Genomic DNA, 24697 nt, shown 5'->3' on the forward strand with positions numbered 1-24697 from the left:
ATTCTGCTTCTCCCTCTTCCTTCTACCCCTCACTCCTGCTTGTGCTCTCTCTCAAATAAATAAAATCTTTAAAAAAAAATCCCACATGAGTGAAATCATATGATATTCATCTTTCTCTGACTTATTTCACTTAGCATAATATTCTCTAGCTCCATCTATGTCATTGCAAATGGCAAGATTTCATTCTTTTTTATGGCTAATATTCCATGGTATACAGATACACATTTTCCTCATCCACTCTTCAGTCGATGGGGCACTTGTGCTGTTTCCATAATTTGGTTATTGTAGATAATGCTGCTATAAACATCAGGGTGCATGTATCCCTTTGAATTAGTATTTTTGTGTTCTCTGGGTAAATACCTAGTAGTGCGATTGCTGGATTATAGGAGAGTTCTATTTTTAACTTTTTGAGGAAGCTCCATACTGTTTTCCACAGTGGCTGCATCAGTTTGCATTCCCATCAACAGTACAAGAGGGTTCCCCTTTCTTCACATCCTCGCCAACACCTGTTGTTTCTTTTGTTGTTGATTTTAGCCATTCTGACAGGTTTGAGGTGATATCTCACTGTAGTTTTGACTTGCATTTTCCTGATGGCAAGTGATGATGAGCAGCTTTTCATGCATCTATTGGCCATCTGTATGTCTTCTTTGGAAAGATGTCTATTCATGTCTTCTACCCTTTTAAATGGATTATTTCTTTTTCAGGTGTTGAGTTTTATATGTTCTTTATATATTTTAGATACCAATCCTTTGTCAGATATGTCATTTATAAATATCTTCTCCCATTCTGTAGGCTGCTTTTTAGTTTTGTTGATTGTTTTCTTTGCTGGGCAGAAGCTTTTTATTTTGATGTAGTCCCAGTGGTTTATTTTTGCTTTTGTTTTCCTTGCCTCAAGAGACATATCAGGGTAAGTATGCTTAAATGCCAATGGACAAAAACAGTACAGACTTAAGTTATAGAAAAGAGATAATTAATATGCGAGGTTTTAAAATTAGAAAGGACAGGACCCAGAGAACATTCGGAGGCAGTGGCCTTTCCTAAGAGGGACACACTTCCATAGTAACAGGAAGGAAGATAAAAATGGACAGTTTAAGATCTTGGGACAGGAAAATGACAGAAAGCCTCACTGATGGCTTCCATTCTCTTAGGAAACCTGAAGATCGCCCACTCAGAATGGGAGGTGGAATGAGAGTCATAGGCTTATTGAGAATGGAAAACATTTGAAATGTTCCCTGCAGAGAGTAGGAGATCAAGTGGTAAGAAATATAGAGTAAAATTTCCATACATCACTGAGTGCTGGACCATCTAATTTACAGTGCTACTGATGTGTTTGGTGCACACACAAGCAGTACTTAGTTGCTCATGTGCAAATGTGTAGAAGGTAAATATTTTGGTTGACCTGTGGTTGGATTTTTGGTAGGCTGGTGCATTTGCAACACAGAGAAGCAGGGAGTTTCAGATATGAAAGATCACACTGAAATGATAGGTCACAGCTAGGTATGAAAGGAAGTAAATTACAAACTTTTATACATAGGTCTAAGCACTTTAATGTATTAACTCATTTAATCCTCAGAATAATCTTTTGGGTAGGTGCCATCATTAACCCCATAGACAGGGAAACTAAAGCATAGAGAGGTTAAGTAATGTGCTCAAGTCATAAAGGCAGTGAATGGAGAAGGGGTCAAACAGATTATCCATATGGATGCTGAAGAGCCTAGGATATAGCCTCTTTTTAACACAGCACACTGGCTTTCTTTTACTTCTGAAGACGCATGGGGCTTCTGCTCTTAAGTAATCTCTACACCCAACGGGGGGGCTCTGCTCTTGACAGCACCGGGCTTCTGCTCTTGCCATTCCCTTTGTCTGGAAAAAACTGCCCCAAATCTTCATTTGGCTGGTGTCTTGTCTCTGAGACCTTGGGTTAGTCAATCTCTAGCATATCTTCCCCCATTTTCATACCTCTTATCATCTAAAATTGGCTTTTTCATTTATGTGCTACTAATTTGTCCAACTGGAACAAAGGCTCCACAAGAGCAGGGACCTTGCGTATTTTGTTTACCATCATATACGCCAGTACCCAAAACAGAGCCTGGCACACGAAAGGCTCATAAACATTTGTCAAATAGAATGGATGAGTGGATGAATTCTTACATGTTTCTTAAACTAGCTTATTTAGGGCTGATACCTGGCAGAAAGTTGCCCTACTGGGAGAAAGAGAGAAAGAGAATATGTTCTTTCAGGTGATATACGTGCATCTCCTTATAAAGATTCTGCATTTCAATTTTTCACCATTTCAGAAGTTTTCCTCTTAGTCTTAATTAATTCTATTATCTGCTTCAAAAAAGCATATACTTCTATTGGAAAATACTCAAGCAGGGTGTCCTGTACCAACTAGTCAAAATATAAAAGAATCCTGTAAGGTCGTTGAAGATTTTCCACTCTATCTACAGCATCCAGTATGGTTTCTGATATATTAACAAGCACTCTACAAATATTTATTGAGTGAATGAATGAATGAAAGATAATCTACTAAGAAAAATAATATGTTAAGAGGAAATAACACTTTTTAAGTTATCAACATTTTATATTTTACCTGTAACTGCAAAACTTTCCATTTTTTTGTTAAGTCTTTGCTTTTCTTGTTCAAGCTGATGAACAACAGTTTCCAGGTCTGACTTTATAAGTAGTTCATCACTCAGTCTCTCCTTTTCTTTATGGCATAAGTTTAATTCCTGCAAATTTTAATACTATAATTAAGATTTCTAACAACTTGATAAAATATTATAGAACTTAAAGTAGATATTCTGGTAAGTACATTTAATTAAGAGTAAGTCACAGACACACTTTTAGTTAGTAAAATATATGGGTTCAACTAAAGTTCATTCTCAACTGTGGCTAAAAGGACCATAAAACCCAAATATGAATAGGGCTCCTTTCTGAGTAGAATTATTAGATTTTATTTTCTCTTAATTTGTTTAGCATACTGTCTACTTTTTAAAATGAATATGTACTTGTGCAATAAAAAGCTTTAAAGCCTTTTTATTTTTAAAAGAAGGCGGAAGGAAGCCATAGTGCTCTCAGACTATCATAGGTATCAGTAACTATGCTGGTTATTGTCTCAGGCTCATCTGGACAATGGGGATAAGAGCAGTATCTGGACACCGAGGACTCACTGGTGAGGATGAAACTAAGGATGTGAAGCACTCTGCACAGTGTCTAGAACATGGCAAGTGCTTAATAAATGCTAGCTATTAATATCATTAGTATTTATCCTAAAAATACATAATATCATACTAATGAAAAAAATAAGAAAGGTCAGAAAGTAACTATAGCATCTGACTGTCATCCAATACTACTGAGACTTGGTCAGAGTCCGAGACAAGCATTACGAATCACACTCAACTGTTGATAGGATACATACAATGCAGCGAACAAAAATTCCTGCCCTCACGGAGTTTACGCTGTCAGTAAAAACATCATCAAAACATCTACTTTCTGTTTACTGACCTCATGGAAGATTTTCACAATATCTATGAGACTCAAGAGTAGACAACATCAAAAAAAAAAAAAGAGTGGACATTTATCAGGTTTAGTTAATTCAGTTATTTAATACTGAATTGAGTAGCTGCAAGTGAATAAAAAGGAAGCCACTGTGATTCACAGTGAGCATATAAAAGTCAGCAAGTATTCAAGCACCTACAGTGTGGCAGCATATCATAATGGCTTCATTTTTTAATTTGCCTTATGCCACCAGAACATTGCTGCTATACTGTATAAGACTATAAATAATAAGAAAACTTGAAAATTAGTATTAGTCTTAGTTTCCAATCTTAAAAGAAACTCATCCAATTTAATAAGCTATTAAAAAAAAATCCCCAATCATCTTTTAGGTGACCACCCAGGAGTTTCTAACTGGAAGCAAGGCATGACTATAGAACTATATGCTACATCTAGGCTTATGCTGGGACGATTACTATTTTTCTTATTTGAAGAAGACTACCAGAACAAATATTATCTAGAAAGATGGTTTTCACTACCAGACAAAGCTATTTTTATAAGAGGATGGAATTTTTTTTTTTTTTAATTTTATTTTTAAGTAATCTCTATACCTGACGTGGGGCTCAAACTCACAATCCTGAGATCAAGAGTCATGTGCGCTCTAGAGGCGCCGGGGTGGCTCAGTTAAGTGTCCAACTCTTGATTTTTGCTTAGGTCATGATCTTAGGGTTGTGAGACTGGGCCCTGCAATGGGCTCGTATCTGTTTGTTATCCTCTCCCAGACTCTACCTTTCCCCCCACTCACATACACACGTGCTCTTTCTCTAAAATAAATAAATAAAAAAATCTTTAAAAAAAAAAAAAAAGAGTTGCATGCCTCAACTGAGCCAGCCAGGTACCACAGATTGAGTGCTTTTAATAAAAGTCAACAATTTTAACAAGTAATTATCAATTTCTAATTTTAATATTAGTAAACTTACAAGTCATGAAGTAGTTAAAAGAATATAAAATTCCTAACAGGTTTTCCAAATTCAAATTTAACTTGCCATCTACTGTATATAAAATTAAAGAATTATAAAAACAGAAATGAAATTAAATACATCCATACAGTGGAATATTACCCAGCCATAAAAAGGAAGTACTTGGATACATGCTACAACAAGCATGAAACTAGAAAACACTGTGCTAAATCAAAGAAGCCAGACACAAAAGGCCACATATTGTATGATTCCATTGGTATAAACTGTCCAGAATATGCAAGTCTATAGAAATAGAAAGATTAGTGGTTGTCAGAGGCTGAGCAGAGGAAAATGGGGAGGGACTGCTAAATGGGTATAACGTTTCTTTTTGGAGTGATGAAAATGTTCCTTTACTTGATGGTCAGAATGGTTGCAGTACTTCATAACTACACCAATACCAATGAAATAAATGCTTAAGAGTGAATATTATAATGTGTAAATTATATCTCAATTAAAAAATATATGTAAAATACAGCATGCAGATTTTCTTACCAAAAGTTCTGGCAATTTAACATGACATCTACTTACCAGTTGAAGTTTTGCCATTGTTTCTTCAAGATCCCGCATTTCAGAAAGCTTTCTTTTAATCTCTTTCTAGGAATAAAAAACTTATTAGGTACAGACCTAAAAGTCAAGAATATTTATCACTAAGTCACAATGCAAATAAGACCAAGTCATTTTTTTGAGTAGTCTTCCTTCTCAGCAGTGAGATGGGAGGTTTTAGCAGTTTTAAGGCTCAATTTCAGTGAAGAGGAGACAAAGTCCAGGCTTCTCTTTAATTTCTTGGTATCCTGAATGCTTAGAGGGAGCTATTTGTAACATCTGAAACAAGAGGGCCCACTTAAAAACCTATTTTGCCTATATACTTGCAGGACCTTCCTTGAACCTTGATTTTTGGGCTCTTCTTATGGCACTGTCATTTCCTAATTTTCCCATCTTATTTGATTTCCCTCCACCTGCTACTACCAATGTGGAACCTCTATACAGCAAATAAGAGCACTGAATGCCAATATTAAAATATTTTGACCCAACAGGAATCTTTTGCGAGCCAAACTGTCATTCTTTTTTTTTTTTTTTAAAGATTTAATTTATTTATTTGAGAGAGAGAATGAGATAGAGAAAGCATGAGAGGGGGAGGGTCAGAGAGAGAAGCAGACTCCCCGCCGAGCAGGGGGCCCGATGCGGGACTCAATCCCGGGACTCCAGGATCATGACCTGAGCCGAAGGCAGTCGCTTGACCAACTGAGCCACCCAGGCACCCCCAAACTGTCATTCTTGAGCACTGCCAATGGGACCTGAGAAGCTATATTCAGTATGTTGTGTGCATGAGCAGAGAAGATGTAAAAGAAGTGGAAAAAGAGAGGAATGAGATATAGGAATGTTGCAATGAAACTAGAGCCGCCAAAAATTAAAACTGCACTAATTATGTTCTTCATTTTTCTTAAGTTTATTTTTTTTAGTAGTCTCTATACCCAATGTGGGGCTGGAACTCATGACCCTGAGATCGAGAGTCACATGCACTTCCAAATGAGCTAGGCAGGCACCCCTATATTCTTCATTTTCAAGACTCTTTTGGCTATCCTGGGGCCCCTTGAGATTTTATAATTTTTTTCCATTTCTATAAAAAATGCCGTTGGGATTTGGATAGGGATTGTACTGAATCTGTAGATTGCTTTGGGTACCATGGACATTTGAACAATATTAAGTCCTCCAATCCATGAACATAGGATGTCTTTCCATTTATTTCTGTCTTATTCAAATTTTTTCAAGAATGTTTTATAGTTTTCAGCAGTCTTTCACCTCCTTGGTTAAGTTTATTCCTAAGTTATTTTATTCTTCTTGATGCTACTGCAAATGGGATTATTTTCTTAATTTGCTTTTGGATTTTAATTATTTGCATATTGAAACACACCTGATTATTGTGCATTGATTTTTGTATCCTGCAACTCTGCTGAATGTATTAGTTCTATTTTTTTGTGAAATCTTTAGGATCTTCTACATACAAGATCATGTCATCTGGAAACAATTTCAGTTCTTTCTTTCCAATTTGGGTGCCTTTTATTTCTTTTTCTTGCCTAACTGCTTTGGCTAGGACTTCCAGTACTACACTGAACAGAACTGGTAAGAATGGGCATACTTGCATTGCTGCTGATTCTAGAGGAAAAGCTTCAATCTTTCACCACTGGGTATGATATACTGTGGGCTTTTCATATATGGCCTTCACTATGTTGAGGTATGCTACTTTTATTCCACTAATTAGTGGAAATGACATGGTACAAAATTGATTCAATGATGAAGAGTACTGATCCTCAGGCTAGCTTATATCCATTCCTGGGATAACATAAATACTTCCCAAGTATTATGTAAAACTACTGTATACGTGCAGTTTTAATGTATCCATATCTGCATTCTTAATTTGCATGTACAGTCCTTTTTAAGAATTATCTACCTGAAAACCTGTGTGTGGTCTAAGTATCTCATGATCTTTCCTCTCTCACCTTCCCTTTCACAACTGTTTTCCTCCCACTTTTTAAAGCAAAGTCATGCATCTAATGTCACTCAAAATATGAAAAATTTCTGAAGCACCAAACAAAAAGATAATTGAAGTTTATGAAAGATATGTATTAAGAAATGTATTAATAAGATATGTATCTTATTAAGAGATGTATTTCCAATAAAATTTTACTTTTTAATTCAGTAAGTATCAACATTTGTGCTGTATTTGTCACTTTGATCCACTAATTACTAATAATTATAATGATAACACTATTCAAAGGAAAATGTTAACACTTTGAACCTTGTAGTCAAAGGACATTTTTTAAAGTAAAAAAATTTCTAAATAAATAAATGCTTTCAATTTATGTATTTTTTTATTGCAGAGATGTTTGATAGGGTGATCATGAAAAGATATCCAAGCATAAATATATTAAAATAGGATAAAACTTTGTGAAGATTTCAAGAAGAAAGGGTCATTTAGCTATATTTAAAAGAACGATGTGACAGTTTAAGAGATCAATACTTACAATACATTGAAAATTACATCTTTCAGAATATCTATTTATTTACTCATTATTATTTTTAAAAGATTTTATTTTTAGGTAATCTCTACACCCAATTTGGGGCTCGAACTCACAATCCTGAGATCAAGAGTTGCATGCTCCTCCCACCACACCAGCCAGGTGCCCCCTTTCATACCTATTTAAACTTAAAGATGAAAAAATGTTAGCTACCAACTTAAAAATGTGTAAGGACATACACTATTTCAGAAAATACTTTTAAAGGGAACATGAGCACAGAATGACACAGAGGACAAACTTCCAAAGCTCATTCACAATGCAGAGATGAAAATCTTGAGGGAAAATAGGACAAAATCTGGAGAGCTATCCTAAGAAAAGGTGTGCTTCAGAAACATAACCAATTTTAGAGAGTGTGAACGACACTTTGGGAAAACTGGAATTATGAAACAAACAAACCAAAAGACCAAATCAGATATCAAAGGGGCTTAAGCTCACGATGTTCCAGGAGGATTAACAAATGCTCCCACAACCTAGACATACCTTTGCTTCCTCAAGTTCTTTATCGGCAGTCTCAAGCACTTCTTCTTTATGTCTCTCTAACTGCTGTGCTAACTGATCTATTTCAGTTAATTCCTGGCAGAGTTTTTCATTTTTGTTACTTAGATTAACAACTTCAGTAGTCACTGTTTCCTTGGTTTCCATAAGCTCCTGTATATGCTTCTCCAGGTCTTTATTAGCTCGCTGAAGAAAGTCAACCTAAATTGAATTTGCAATTCACAGGTATATGAATTGGAAAATTATCCTAAATACTGGACTTCCAAAAATATTTCAAAATACCGTATTTTTTAAAATACTGAACATTTAAACCAGAGCTATTTTACATTTGTAATCTTACACTGCTTTGATTCACAAAACTGACAATGTGGGGTGTAATAAAAATATTAGCCATTGGCTTCCAATTTTTAAACATGGAAGGAAAGGAAAAGCAAAACATTTGTGTGAACTTTTTCCCAACAGAGAGTTCTAAAATTACGACAAGAATATCACTACCATGATACTACTACTCTAGACTGTGCTGTTCAATACAGCAGTCACTAGTATCCACATGTTCATACTGTGGCTCGTCTGAACTGAGATGCGCTATAAATGTAAGACAGACACAAGATTCTAAAGACTTGGTGCAAAAAAGAAAGAATGTAAAAGATCTCAGCATCAATTTTACAACATTAATTGTACATTGAAATTATATTTTGGATATACTGAGATAAATACATTATTAAAATTAATTTCACCTGTTTATTTTTACTTTCTTAATCTAGTTACTAGAAAATTTTATAGTTTCATGTTTTACATTTTGATCTGAGATTTTCTTTTTTTTTTTTAAGTGGGCTCCATAGAATCTTGAACTCATGACCCTGGTATCAAGACCTGAGCTGAGAGCAAGAGTTGGTCAGACGCTTAACCAACTGAGTCACCCACGTGCCCCTAGAAAATTTTAAATTACATTATGTGGCTCATATCATATTTGTATTGGATAGCACTGCTCTAGAGCTACTGCTGATATTCGTGATTTACTCTATTTTTGTTACAGCCCAGGCAGCAACGACATGTCTAAATTTCTAAAGGTAACATAACATGCTTTATATAACTCTCGTGTTCTTTTACTCTTAGGTCAAATGCATGGCAAGGGAATCTATTACATGTTTAGCTTTTATATTTCTTTTTAAAAATCTTTTCTTTTTTTACATTTTTATAAAACAAAAGTTTTGAAAATAAAATCAAAAAGAATATCTCATCACACAAAGATAGACTGTTAGTATACTTTGGTGTCTTCTCTTCCAATGTTTTCTCTAAGTTCATATGCACATTTTTAAAAAGCAAACTGAACATCACTTGTGTCTACAGTTTATTCTCCTCTTTTAAATATTTAACATTATGGTGTATGTATTTTTCTGCCTCATTAAATATTCTTTTTTTTCATTATACATTCTTTAAAAACATGATTTTTCAATAGCCGCATCCTATTTCTGGATACTCTGGCTCTATCAAAATTTTCCTATTGTAAATAATACACTACTGAACCACTCTGTCACTTTTACAAATCCATGGACTGTTATAAACACTTAATGATTTTATATACTCAGTGAAATAATTATAAAAGTCATTACCTGAATATTTAAATGAGCAATAAGTTTTTCATTGGTTTTATTTCTAGTCTCCAGAGAGAGAATATCAGGGGAACGGCCACTGTCCAATGCTACTGATAGTCGTTCTATCTCTCGTTCTCTTAGCTCAATCTGAAGACATAAAGTCATGTTATCACTTAAAAAAATCTGCTTTGAACTGAAATAACACTGTACAAACACTTATTTAGATATACTTTCATTTTTCTTATGTTTTACAGTGTGTACAAGAGATTAACATTCATATATGTACCATATTATGAAATACATATACACAAGCAAAAATAAACACAGAAAATTTCAAAATAATGTCAACAAAGCTTTCATGAGTATTTTTTTTTTTTAAAGATTTTATTTATTTATTTGACAGAGAGATAACACAAGTAGGCAGAGTGGCAGGCAGAGGGAGAGGGAGAAGCAGGCTCTCTGCTGAGCAGGGAGCCGGACGTGGGGCTCGATCCCAGAACCCCAGGATCATGACCTGAGCCGAAGGCAGCCGCTTAACCGACTGAGCCACCCAAGTGCCCCTCATAAGTATTTCTATTGAATAGATTCTTCCCAATTATTTTTAATTTTTGGTTTTTTCCCCCCCTCCCTCCTCCATAGATTAGGCAATGTTTATATAAAAAGAAACTACTGGGGGCGCCTGGGTGGCTCAGTCGGTTAAGCGGCTGCCTTCGGCTCAGGTCATGATCCTGGAGTCCCGGGATCGAGTCCCGCATCGGGCTCCCTGCTCGGCGGGGAGTCTGCTTCTCCCTCTGACCCTCGCCTCTCTCATGCTCTCTGTCTCATTCTCTCTCTCAAATAAATAAATAAAATCTTAAAAAAAAAAAAAAAAAAAAGAAACTACTGGGTACTAGAACTGAGTCTGAGCTACTTCAGTGCCTGGCGGAATAAATGTAGAATGAACAAATGGATGTAGGACACAAAGAATTGCTACTGAAACTCAATATGGAAAAGGATAGGAAGTTGGGGTGAATTTAATTATTATTTAGAAAATAACACACATAAAATCACAGAGAGCACTATCAACCATGAATTCACACTTATTCACATTCATGAATTTGGAAAAACCCAAACACTTTACAGCTTTGGGTTTTGCGGCTTTTGTTTTTTCAAAAAAATTGAAAACTAAAACCAAGCATTCAATGCAACAATTATGGAACACAATTTTTGGTATATGAAGATGAGTAAAATATGGTCTCTGACTTTCAGGAACACAGCTTTACAGGGAAAACTAGCAAGTAAACCAATAATTGCTATATAATATGTTGTTCAATGGTAGAATAAAGTAAAGAGGTATATGGCACCAAAGAAGTTAAGGGAATAAAAGGATTTACTCTCCATGATATATTCATATGCCTATTGAAATTAGTGAAGGCTTTACCAAATACATATGCCCAAAAAGGTTATAAATGATGCTATGAAGAGAGGAAAGGAGGAATGTTTCAGGCAGTGACACAGAAGTATAAAGCCACATGGTATGATCGAAGGAGCAGAAATGGCTCAGTAAGACGATCAGTAAGACGATTGTAACGTGCAAGGGAACTTATGGTGGGTCTGAAGAATCAGGCAGGAATTAATTATGTTAAGCTCTGAATACTTTGCTAAGGAGAAAGATTGCTCTGGATTAAAAGATAAATAAGAATAAAGCCAGAGGAAGGGAGACCTATTGGAGGAATGTATGAGAAATGAATAAGGCATAAAACAGTAGATAGGTTAAAGCAGAAAAAGTAAGTTTACAAAGTACTTAGAAGTGACAGAACTTGGTAAGTGGTATGTGAAGGGAAGAGAATGAGATCTAGAAAGACTATAGAATGTTGGCTTGGGCAGATGGTGATGCTACCAACCAAAGTAGAGAATATAAGAGGGAAAACAGATTTGAGGCAGAAGATAACAAGTTTAGTACTAGGTATATGGTATGAAGAGCTTTCATCCAAGTGGAAACGCCCAATATGAAATTGGATATATGGGTCTGGAGCTCTATAGAGATTTGAGCCAGAAAGACTGAAAAGTCATTAACTACAGGGAATATCTTAAACCAAAAGAGTAAATGAAACCTTCTGAGAAAGTATACTGGGAAAGAAGGGGTCAAAGACAAGATCCTGAAAAACAGTAACATTTCAGGGAACAGGTAGAGGAAATAAGCAAAGAAGAAATGATGATAGATTTTTAAAAAAGGGAAAACTGAAAGAAAATGAAAGCGTTTTAAAGAGAAATTATCAATAATGACAAATACTACAGAGGAGTCAAGAAAATAAAGACTAAAGTATCCTTTTGGATCTAGCAATTAATGTCACTGGTGTCATTAACTAGACCAATTTATGTAATGGGAGGCAGAAGCCAGAACGCAATAGGACAGCAGGAGGTGAAGAAGTGGAGACAGAAGAGTAAGATACTCTTTAGAGAAGTTTGCATGAGGGAGGAGAAGGCATCAGCAAGAGGGAGAGGTAATTAAAGGAGATCTTTTTAGGGGAGGTTAGTAACGACCATAATAGCACCTCTTTCTAGGACAGTTAGGGAGATTAAAAGCATTACTAGTTGTAAAGTGGCCATTTAAGTGTTTGTTAAAGAAGGAAAAAATATCAATGAAAGCAAAAAAAAGAAGAAGAGGGCTGCCTGGGTGGCTCAGTTGTTGGGCATCTGCCTTCAGCTCAGGTCATGATCCCAGTGTTCTGGGATCAAGCCCCAGGTCTGGCTCTCTGCTCAGTGGGGAGCCTGCTTCTCCCTCTCCCTCTGCCACTTCCTGCTTGTGCCCTCTCTCTCTCTCTCTAATAAATAAATAAAATCTTGAAAAAAAAAAAAGAAGAGAGGAAATAGAGCCAAGAGCACAGGTACAAAGACTAAGCCTTAAATAGGAAGAATGCCACACTACCCATTAAGTCTGGAGAGCCTCAGTGTGAACATTGCTAATTTTAAAGGTAGAAACAAAGTTGAGACAAGGTGATATCTTGAGGAGAGTATTTATTATAGGCTGGGGAAAGAGCTTGCAGAGAACAGCAACATTTGGAATACAAACTGAGAAAAACAGAACAAACTTAAGCAAAAAAACCCAAAAAACAAAAACCAAACACCCAGATAGGCAGCAGAGTTTCAATGAGAATGATCAGGCTATTTTCTCCAAACACCTCAACTACCTCACAGAGATTACCAAGATTGGTCAGCTTATGTTCATAAAGTACTTGGGGAAAATGTGATGAAAGTGTGATTATAAATTGAAAAATACCAACAATATTCAACTTATGCATATTTGATATTTTCAATCTCTCTCCATATTATAAGTTTTTTGGTTGATGTGATCACAATTCCTTTTTACTCCATTTTTATTCAAATATCTTCAAAGTACTTTACAAACTTAACAGTTATACCAACACATAAGTTACATTTATATTTGTATGTGCAGATCACTTCACTCCAAAAAAAATGCAGTCACATGCAGAAAATGAAAAAACGTGTTACCCAATTTAAGCTTCAATAAGCATTTTAAGAAAGCAAGCCTGTAATTATACAAATCAGAATTTAGCCAAACACCGACAGAAGGTATGAAAGAATAAAGCTTATTATGGTTATGATCTAACCCTGCATATATTAATTCCCCTGCTTCTTCAGAAAACTCTTTTACTAGTTCTTGTAGCGAAAACACACAACAAATATGGTGCCACAAAAGAGTAACTATCAAGAAGACTTATGTTCCAAATAACAAAATCTATAGTAAGAGTAAAAAAATTATTTATGTTACCACTGTAAAGCATAGTACACTTCAGTAAAATACCTCCCAAGATGAAAACAAGTAATATGGTTACAATATTTGGGGAGACAGATGATTCACCTAAAGAAACCAAAAAAAACTAGTATTTGCCTCAGTGCATAATGGACTGGACTGTTTGCTCTAAAGCCATCTAAGCCACTCCAGCTATTATCTCTATTAACAAATTGGTGGAAAAGATAAAAGCTGTATAAAAATTCAGTATCAGTAATACCAAATATAACCCAACTTTATTTACAATCACAGCATACCCATCTCAACAATGCAATCATGCATCCCTGTTATGGAAGTAAAAAAAAAAAATCCTACCTGCTCCGTATAATCTCTCAGTCCACTTTCCATCATTGCTAACTTTTCTTGTAACTGGTGGACTTCCAGCTGCAGTTCTTGAATTCTGAAACACATGTATAACTAATGTCAATATACTTTTTTAAGAAATACAAAAAAAACAAGAAATGAAACTAGATGTGTTCTCCTATAAGTTCTCTATTTTCTATTTCTCAATAAGGTATGAAGTACTGTACCAAAGGGTTCCAAACCACATCATAAGGAGAGTACATCATCTTGGAGATATAATTTTATAAGAATAGATTAAAGAAACTGAGTGTTAAATAATTTGAAATTCAGATACATCATGCCTACTGTTGCATTTTGATCTTTAAAACTCTTTGAGGTATTGCTGCTAATTCTTAGGTTCAGTTCAGGAAACTAGAGGGTCTAGCCCAGAATTCACATTCTGAAGTGAAATAAGGGACTAAAGTTTGTCTTCTGACCCTAAATGACCCTGTATTTTCTAATGAACTACCCTGTAATCCTGGAGAAAAGAAAAATATCAAGAAATACTATAATTCACCAAATAACTACAGCAAAAACCTACTCCTTTCTGGAACTTGTTAATTCTAACAAAATCAAGATTTGTCCAAATTATCTCAATTCTACAACTATCCAAATGTATTTATATTACATCAAACTTTGCCAAACATTAACATAAATATGACATAACCACTTTCATATTGGAAAAATAAAGCCTGAAGCCAGGTCTGCTTTTAAGAGAGATTTTCTGTGAAGTAGAGTAAGTGAGGCTGGCACACCTTGTCCATGCTGTTACTGGAACCAGTATTTTCTACTACTCTAGGTTTAGGAGAAAAGTATGTATGTGATTGCACTCATATGTATGCACACGAATTACTCTGAATACAAACAAAATGTGTATGTGCAAAAGGAAACAAACAAGATCATCAAGAGACTAATGCCACCTATGATGGTTTGATAGAAAAGAAAGATGTTAAGGAAAAAGATTAAAGACAGAAAATGACAAACATGCAGACCAAAAAACTCCTTAAATACACTATCACACTGCTGAGAAGTCCTAGATTACAACTGTAACAGAAAAAAAGAACCCCACAAAATATTTCACAAGTTCAGATAACTGTATAAACATAGTTATGTAATACTGTGTGAGAATAACTAAGAGATCCTAATCAGTACCTCCACCAATGTTCCTTTAGATTGTTATGAGATTAATGAAGTGGAAAAACTCCCCCATATACTCTGTATAATCTACAAAATAAAAAGTTATCCATACTAACCATTTTTACTAGTGTAGTACATATTTTAGAATGCTTTTCCAGCTATGACCACAGATGCTGTCACGAGTGTTCTTTTGCTACTTTGAACCTCTTAAAATTTTCTTAATGGCATTCTGTGTATTTATCTCATCTTTACTATTAGAATGTAAGTTTCTCAAGAGCAGCAGTACCATCTTACTCATCTTTACAACCCCAGGACACTTACATAGTGCCTTTCCCAGAGACCTTTTCTATATAAAAAAGAATTTATATCTGATTCCAATTTAAGGAAAAACAAGCACACAGAGCTAGAGAATCATGAAGCAAGAATTTCAAAGCCAGTTACAAATCTATTCATGTTCATTGGCATTTGACATATCTGAAGTGAGAGAGTCCTGCAAAAAGACGAATTGGGTGATAAAACTAAATATTAAAGCAACTCTACTAAAATAGGTTCTAGATGGCACTAAATTATTTTAAAGTAAACATGGACAGAAACATCAGATTTATGATCTGAGATCAAAGTTCCAAAACAAATAAAAACTTTTTTTTTTTTTTAAGATTTTATTTATTTATTTGACAGAGACAGACATAGCGAGAGAGGGAACACAAGCAGGGGGAGTGGGAGAGGGAGAAGCAGGCCTCCCACTGAGCAGGGAGCCCGATGCGGGGCTCGATCCCAGGACCCTGGGATCATGACCTGAGCCAAAGGCAGGCGCTCAACGACTGAGCCACCCAGGCGCCCCAAGTAAAAACATTCTATATTTAGGATACATTCAGAAAGTACTTCCTCAGTGCTCATGCAAAGTTCTGTCCTAGGCCCTGGAGATACAACAGCAAAGACTGGAGCCCTAGCATCAAGAAACTTATTAGAGTTAATCAAGTGATTAACTGAAACCAACAAAAAATTATTTAATGCACCTGTTATCAGCCACCTGCAGGAGGTCTGCAATGTAAGGGTCATCAGGCTGCGGAACTGGATATGAACTGACTTCGGAGGGAGGGACTGGTTCATCAATCTGCATACGCTGGCGCCTGAAAGCAATACTTCTTTTTTTGCCACCTAAAACACAATGTGTGTTTCAAAAACATTTAAAAGAAACAAATATTAGAAATAAATATTCCAGAAGGTTAGGCTTTTTGTTATAAAGGGTGTCTCTAGCTCATATTACCTAGCGATAAAATACCTCCTCCCTTATATATACTCACACCCTCATCTTTAACTAAACAATGCATTCCTGAAAACCTCAACAAGACATGGTTATAAAACAAGTTTTATTTTTGGCATGCTTGGTACATATATCCAGATGCAATCTGTTCCTCCATTAGATGGGAACAAGACTTTGGCAAGATTAAAAGTTGAGCATGCCTTGTGGTATTTGCTCTTATGAACTCAAGAAATCATCACCAGCAGAAAACTGTCAAATGAGAAGCTTAAAGCAGTGATAACTAAAATAAACTTGTTTATTAAGCAATGCCAGAAGAGCAGGTAACAGAAACTTTATGCAGCAAAATTAGTATACAATGAATGAATGTCATCTGTAATATAAAATGATGCTATAACTGAATTAGTGGGGAATGTCTACCTAATTATCCTTTTTTTTTCCTTTTTTTTTAAAGATTTTATTTATTTATTTGAGAGAGAGAGAATGAGAGACAGAGAGCATGAGAGGGAGGAGGGTCAGAGGGAGAAGGAGACTCCCTGCCAAGCAGGGAGCCCGATGTGGGACTCGATCCCCGGACTCCAGGATCATGACCTGAGCTGAAGGCAGTCGCTTAACCAACTGAGCCACCCAGGCGCCCTACCTAATTATCCTTAAAACCATCAGGAGTAATTTCTTTTTATGGACATATACATCCAAATTACACGGATAATTTACCTTTCCCAGCACCTGGCCAAGATTAGACATGCACTTGAAAAATGAATTTATCCACATGAAGAACAAACACAATCTACAATTGTGTCTTTATTAGAATCCTGACACATTTTGTATACATATATCTCTTGTGTTGAGGATGAAGAAACTGGATCAAAAGTATTTAAATGATTTGCTTGTAGTTACACACCTAAAGAAAGTAAACCATTTTCTCCTTCCCTTACTTCCTGGTTTTCCTCCTTGGTTGTTCCTTCTCAGTTTCTTTTAAAGACCCTCTCCTTCCACCAGTCCTTTAATTACCAACCTCTCCTCAGGATCTGTTCTCTCTTCCCAGTCTACATAATCTTACTAGATAATTCCCACCGCATCCATAGCTTCAATTCCCACCAAACTCCAATGACTCCCAAATTTGAATTTCCATCTGGGACCACACATCTAAAATCAGATCCACATATCCTACTGCGTACTAGAAATCTCAGTGCGGATGTTCCATGGGTATAATATTTGACACATGCAAAAGTGAACTCCTGCTCTGCTTTCCACCTTCTCTAAAAAATAGTACCATCATTCACCCGCTCATTCACTTGAAACAGAAATCTGGGAATTCCTCTACCTCCCAAGTCTTCCACATTCAGTCACTGAATTCTATAGATTACACCACCTGAATCTCTCTGGAATCTGCCCCATTCCTCTCTCAGGAAACCTGATTATCCTCATTTTTCCCCTTAATCTTCTAGTTACTTCTAAGACCTTCTTCCATGTTTCTTGATCTTTTGTGCCTTTAGCCCACAGTCCCCCTCTCCATCTCATTTCCTGACATTTCCATCTTCCCCTGATTCCGCTTGGCTACAGGCACACCGTAAGATGACTGTGTGTGGCCTCCATCACCACTTCAAACTGTGCCAGCGTCTAGAACTCCAACTCCCTTCTGATCTCAGTCTTCATGCTCCTAATCCCTCAGCCTCCACCTCATCTCATAATCCAGCACTTTCCTACACCTCACTCACTCCCATCATCTTCAGCCCATAATTCACACATCTTGACGATCTTGTCACTGGTACTGGAGATTCTTCCACCAACTTTATGCCTTGACCACCCTTAACTCTGGATATGACCCTTCCTTTCTTTTCTCTTGCTACAGAACTACCGAACATAAAGCTAAAAAAAGTAAAATAAACTAAGAAATACTGAAAACACATTTCCAATTTTTTTAATGAGTATAGATTACCTTTATAACTAAAATAATAATGATAACATTGAGATGGCATCCCTCAAAAGAGTTCCTTTTTTAGCTTGTGGATCTTCAGATTGATAATTCTGCCATTTTCATTTCATTTCCTGAAAGTCTGGGCCGGCTTGTAAGAAGTTGTTAAACAACACCCTAAGTGTAACTGTCAACCCTCACCCTAAACCTCCCCTGTTCAGAGCACCACATGAAGACTTCACTGGGTTTTATAGTGGCCTCTGATGATGGTAGTCCACTGGAGACTGGAGTTTGAAAGCTGCTGTATACTGCTAGTGGCTGTGTGCCCATGTCCTCCCTGAAGTACCAGGATTGTTTATGACAAGTATTTTTAATAAAGCTGAATACAGTTTGACTTGGAAAAAAAAGAATACTAAAATAATAATAATAATTTAAAAAAGAAGTTAAAATAACGATTAAGGAAATAAAACTCTAGGCACTGAAGTTAGACTACTTGTATCTAAGAAACTACTATAAAGTTTCTAAGTGCCTGTATAAAATACTACCTAGATCTTAAGAAATAAATTTAAAAGTTTATGTGACAATCCAAAATCATCTTTACAAATACTAAAGTCTAAGCATGAAAATCCAAAGTCTTATTTTAGTCAACAGCTTTAGTATCTTTAAAAGATTAGACGTGTATAATTTGTTTTGAGACACGGCAGACTCACCTGGAGTTTGTACTACAGCATGCAAATTCTTTTCTTGAAGTTGTTGAATTCTTTCATTCTTAGCTTTGCTCTCTTTCTCCAAAAGTTTGAGTTTATGAACATATTGGTTATTTAGAAATTTCAGATCAGCTGTTTCACGTGCACACTTCTTCAACGTAGTTTTCAACTCTTAAAATGAAAAAGATTCAAAAACCATTTTACAGATCAGGAAATCTATCAAATCTTTCCATTTCACAAAATACAAAAGTCACATTAATTTGAAAGGCTCCATCTGATTCTTACCCAAGCCTTTGTCTGAAAGGTTATTACCTCTTCCACCATTATTAACAAAACTACAAGTCAGTCACTAAACAAAAAAGGGAATCATATTTTTCTTCTGCTATATGGCTTAATATAAATTATGGCATTTGCTCCAATCCAGTAAGCTGGGTATGTAGCTGAGGGATTATATATTCATGCCAGGTATCAGACAGGGCTTTCTACTGATAAAAGAAAAATTTATAGTAAGATAGCCATACAATTACCCTCTGTCCAGTACCTTTGAAATCATTCTATTCAATCTTCCAGCTCGAAGACAGGGGTATTAAAGAATCAGAATGATACAAGGCTTTCACCTCATTTTAGTCCTCTTACTTTTAGTAAGGGAAAAATGAAAGTTGTTTCAAGGACATTTCTTTAGTTTCAGCATTTAATATTTCCTAGAGCAATTTTTTTATTAATTAAAAGATTTATTGAGTATAGTTGACACATGTTATATTGATTTCAGGTGTACAACATAGTGATTCAACTTCTCTGTAAGTTATGTTACGCACACCACAAACGTAGTTATCATCTGTCACCGTGCAACGCTATTACAATATCATTGACTATATTTCCTATGCTGTGCATCTTTCTACAGCAATTTTAATTCTAAAAATTTAATCTACTTATAGTGAGGATGATTATAGCTATGAATTGTAAATTTATTTTCCTTATTGGGAACTCTTCAATGCACTCTACATTATTTCAAAACTGTTAGCAGGAAGACTATCACAATATTATATATAAGCTTTTCCTACAGAAAAAACTTTTTAGGCAAAAAATACAGCATTTTAAAAAGTCACAATATTTTACCTTTAATGTGTTGACCTGATTGTTCTCTCAGTTTCATTAATTCCAGGTATAATTCATTATTTTCCTTGATCAATCTTGCATTTTCAAGTTTATAAGGTTCCAAAACAAAATCAAAATTGGCACTTTCTTTTTCAGCTTTCACAGTAGATAATTTTGATTTCCGAAGACTTTCTGTTGTATGAACTAGGTCACTGAAATTAAAGAACAGAAAATATAAATACAAGGAAACATTCCATTAACTTTTAATAACTAAAAATATATTTCAAGAAAGACTTAAATATTAACACTAAGTGAGATCAAATCTAAAAACAAAAACACTAGGTGTCTTTCAAGGTACCAGGTGCTCAAAAATTTCTCAAAACAAGATTAAAAGTTATGAAACATACACATAGTTAGAATCATCTTTCAATCTCTCCTCTCATTCATCCCCCATGTCCAATTAATCACCTTATCCTGTGGAACCTGTGAAACTTACCTGTACATTCAGCAAAGATTTACTGAATGCCTGCTATATGCTAAATGCTAGCATAGAAGAAAAGAATTGATTCCTTACCTCTAAGAACACAGACCAGTAGAATATTCACTCCATCAGTATTTACCGAGCAGGGAACACAATATAGAACACAGCATCATAGAGCTTATATCCTACTGACAGTTTGTCAAAAGTTATAATACTGTGTGATAAATTCAACAACTATGTGTTCAGCCTATACTAGATAGAGCAGAGATAAAGTCAGTCTCTAGTCTTATGGAGTTTACATTCTAAAGGAAACACAAAAACAAGTTTCCAACAATGATAAGTAGTGAAGGTAACACGTAGCAGATGTGACAATCTTGCAGGCCATAGAGCTAAACAAGCATAGGGCAGGAGGGAGAGGTCAGACAGACTTCCCAGGCAGACAGAATAGCACATGGAGAGACCAAGGGGAGAGACTGGTGGGGAGTGTTTATGTTTAGGGAGCTCCAAATGGTTAAATACATGGGAGATGAAGGTGTCGGGAGTATAAGATCACTGTGGAAAAAGTCTGCCAGTTTCTTAGAAAATTAAACATACTTCACCCACCCTCCAACCTTGAATCACAGAGCTAGAACTAGATCATGAAGGGTTCTGGAGGCCATAATAAAGAGCACCAAATATCTTTCCTCCATTCTTTCCTTACCATCATCATAGCTTGTAGCCCTACTGCAAAAGCTTTCTAAGCAATTTCCCTGCTCCAGTCTCAAGGAAAGAACAAAAAATGGAAAAGAACAAAATCACATAGAATCTTTCAGTTAAAGTAACATGTAACTGCTAAAGTAATGACCAACCACATATGAGAGAACCTTTATCAAATAACAGTAATTAAAGACTAGTGAGGCAGACATAGAATACCCAAGGATATCAGAAAATCACATTAAAAAATTGTAATTCTATTCACGGAGAACTCTCAGAAACATCTACTCTGAACAGTAGAATATGAAAGGTGACCCCTAGAGTTTTGCAATGTGGAGGCCCTGAACTGATGATCTGGGAGTAGGATCTAAAAATAGATGAGCTTCAGATGACTGAAGGACTTAAAAAAAACCCAAAAAACCTACCCATTTCTTTACTGGAACATGAAGTTTAACAGAAACTAGATAAATGGGATTAAGGATCACATGGGTTTAGAACTGTATTTTCATCTTTACCTGAAAAGTTTTTCTACCAATGGTAAACACTCCACTGTCAGAGTCTGGCGGTATCCCAACTGATCCAATCTTTTTCTAATATTAATGTACTTTCTTTCTGCAGCTGCAGTCATCTTGTCTTCCAAGACTAGTTTTATTCACTCCCCAAAATTAAAGTCCTAAAATAAAAGAGTAAAACATTATTCTGTTATTATGGCTATTATTACTATTTCATGGTAAGAAGAAAAGATTCTTTCAATATGAAGCAACTTTTTTTTGTTTCTCTTCAGGTAGGCAGCCTTCTGGAATATTTAGACTTGACTTAAATGCAATGCTTATGATAGTCATGTTGCTGCATTAATAAACATTAATAAACCTATACGTAAAAGTTAAAAAAAAAAAATGGAGAAAACAAAGAATATTTTCCCAAGCCTGAGGTAGGCAGAGAATCTTTAGAGAAGCCTCTTTTGAAAGACTAAATACAAAAGAAAAACCTGATAAGTTTTTGAACTTCATCAAATTAAAAATGTCTGCTCATCAAAATATTCCATTAAGAAAACAAAAAGATAAAGGAAAGAGTGGGAGAAAATATCTGACAAAGGATTTGTATATGGAATACATAAATAACACTTCCAGTTCAGTAATTACAGTCCGGTAAGAAAATGGGCTAAAGACTTGAACAGGCACCTTGCAAAGATAACTGAACAGGAATAATCATATGAAAAGGTGCTCACCACCATTAGTTATATGGGAAATATGAACTAAAACCACAATGAAGTACAATTTCACTCATACTAGAATGGCTAAAATATCGAAACAAAAGAGTAAAATCCCTCCAAGAAGAACAAAAAACATCCTCACCTACGGGCTGCTGTCTTCCCCCACCTACATCACCCAAACACTGTGCTATATTTAAAGTTTCTAGCACAACATAAAAGCTTAGGTTTGGAGGTCCCCCGCGCATACGTGTTTAGAACTACTCACTAGCTTACCTCTGGGAAGGTGGGTGTCTGAAAGCCAGTACATCTTATTTTTACAAAAGGAACCTGTGTGTATGTATGCACAGGGGCTCAAAACAAAACAAAACACCAACCTTAACTTAGGTTAAGTCCTTCCACACTTAACTTAAAATAGTAGTGACTGGAAGGTAAAGGGGATGTTTTCGAAGATGCAGGGCAAAGGTTAACAAATGGCTCCCGTCCTACATTTTTGGGTACTTTGTTTTTACAAAGAGCCTGTAAGATTCTTACACGAGAGAGCACTTTAACTTTTAAATCAACCCATCAGTCGGCGGTAGGCGGGTGTGCACACACCGCACAGACTCCCGCAGCGAGCGGCGCGGAAGGAAATAGGGAGGCTCGAGCGGCCCCCGGTCGACCTCCGGACCGCAGCTTCACTGCCGGGTTTCGAAGGGGAGGAGTGTCGGACGCGGAGCCGGCGACGAATCTCCGCGCCGCGCCCCGCCCGGCCGGGCCCCACTTCCTCCCCAGCCGCGCGGCCTCCCTCCCGGCAGCACCCGGGCCCGGCCCGCGGGGACCTCCCGGGAGGCTACGGCGAGAGTGCCGCCGCCACGCCCGGGCCTCCCGCCCCGACAGCGGCACCCACCCCCAGCTCCAGCCGCCGCTTCCTCCGCCTGCGGCCGCATCGCCCCTCGCGCGTCGCCTCCCTCGCTGGCTCCTTCCGCCCCAGACTCCGGCACCGGCGCTAGGACAGTTTGAAAATGGCGCCGAGAGACGATCCCAGCCGGCGCGGAGTCGGCGCCGCGGTTGCCTCGGTAACGGGAGCGGCGCAGGCGATGCGCGGCGCGCGGCGGGGGCGCGCGCGGCGGCGATGGCGGCGCTGGGCCCAAGTGCCCGGAAACGCAACGGCCGGACAGCGCGCGGCCACGGCGCCTCCTGCCGGTCGGCAAACCCCGCACTTCAGCGGATGCCAGAAATGATCCCTCCCCATTGCGGGATTCGTTGCTTGTCTACCCCGCGCAGGGTTAAAACGCTGTCCAGCCCTTGGTCCCTGCAGCGGATAAGCCTTCACCCGTCAGGTGAACGCCTGCTGACCACGAAATATCCAACCTAATAATCACGTTGCTTTGCAACTTACCCTGACAACCGCCCAATAAAATTAACTATTGTTGCCACACCCCTCTCCCTGTAAAGCGGTGTAGACACATTTATTATACTCATCCCATCATGAGTATAATATTAAGTTTTGATTCCATGAATTATGGCTCATCCCATCAAAACGTAGTTAGCTGTATGTCTCTCCCTGGCCACCTCACAACTGAATTTTTTGAGTCAGAGATTATTTTACTCAGTTATGTTTCTTTAGCACCTACCACAATAAACATTTGTGAAGGGAATTCAATTAAAATAAACTGGTTGTGGGGTAGAGAGCTTGCTCACTTAAAGAAACCATATAGGTCAAATCCTAGAATTCCACGTCTCCTCTGAAGATTTCTGTATAATCAGAGAGGAGCTCAAGTCCTTTCTGTTCACTACTCTCCCGAGTAGGCCTTACAGTCAGAAAAGGTACTTAATCTTTGCATGTCATATAACTGCTCTGTGGGTTGTGAATAACTTTGTACCCATTCATATATTGACATAACACATACGTTTCCATTATGTCTACTTGGTTTCCCCACATGTCTTAATGAGTTGTTTTATGGAATTTCTAGGAGACAGTGACTTAGGTACTACTGTAAATGGCTTTCATAGTCTTGAACATATATAATAAACACATTTTTTTTGCTGAACAAATATCTCTTTTGGAAACAGCGAGGCATAAATAAATTAATAACATAACAAAATAGCTGTGCAACAGCCTCTAGTCCAGAAGACTGCTTGGTTTCCTTTTGCCCCCAAAACACAGTAATTAAAACAAAAATCAAAATCAAATTCAAAAGGTGGGCGAAACACTGATGTTATGGCCCTGTTTTGCCCCAGGGGACATGAAAGACCAGAGTCAGGTTAACTGCTGGACTCCAGGGCCTAAGGTCAGGGTCCCTAGCACACACATACATATCTCTAGGAGGGCTACCATTCAACCCACTACACTCCCTTAGTTCTTGACATTTAGTCTGGGTGAGCAGGAAAACAAAC

General features: G+C 37.0%; 1 protein-coding gene across 1 annotated transcript in view; it reads right to left on the reverse strand.

Moving 5' to 3' along the window:
* CEP135 (centrosomal protein 135) overlaps positions 1-23409 on the reverse strand; it is a 67404-nt gene extending 43995 nt beyond the window's left edge. The window contains exons 1-10 of the mRNA XM_021701623.1: positions 23208-23409; positions 21624-21781; positions 19956-20146; positions 18843-19010; positions 15973-16114; positions 13793-13877; positions 9703-9831; positions 8075-8290; positions 5046-5111; positions 2594-2732 (exon numbers count right to left, since the gene is read on the reverse strand). Coding sequence (XP_021557298.1) covers positions 2594-2732; positions 5046-5111; positions 8075-8290; positions 9703-9831; positions 13793-13877; positions 15973-16114; positions 18843-19010; positions 19956-20146; positions 21624-21736 — 1249 coding nt within the window. The 5' untranslated portion in view covers positions 21737-21781; positions 23208-23409. The remainder of the gene's footprint in view (positions 1-2593; positions 2733-5045; positions 5112-8074; positions 8291-9702; positions 9832-13792; positions 13878-15972; positions 16115-18842; positions 19011-19955; positions 20147-21623; positions 21782-23207) is intronic.
* Between the last annotated feature and the right edge of the window lie 1288 nt (positions 23410-24697).

The sequence above is a fragment of the Neomonachus schauinslandi genome, chromosome 2, assembly GCF_002201575.2.
Source record: "Neomonachus schauinslandi chromosome 2, ASM220157v2, whole genome shotgun sequence".
NCBI lineage: Eukaryota > Metazoa > Chordata > Mammalia > Carnivora > Phocidae > Neomonachus > Neomonachus schauinslandi.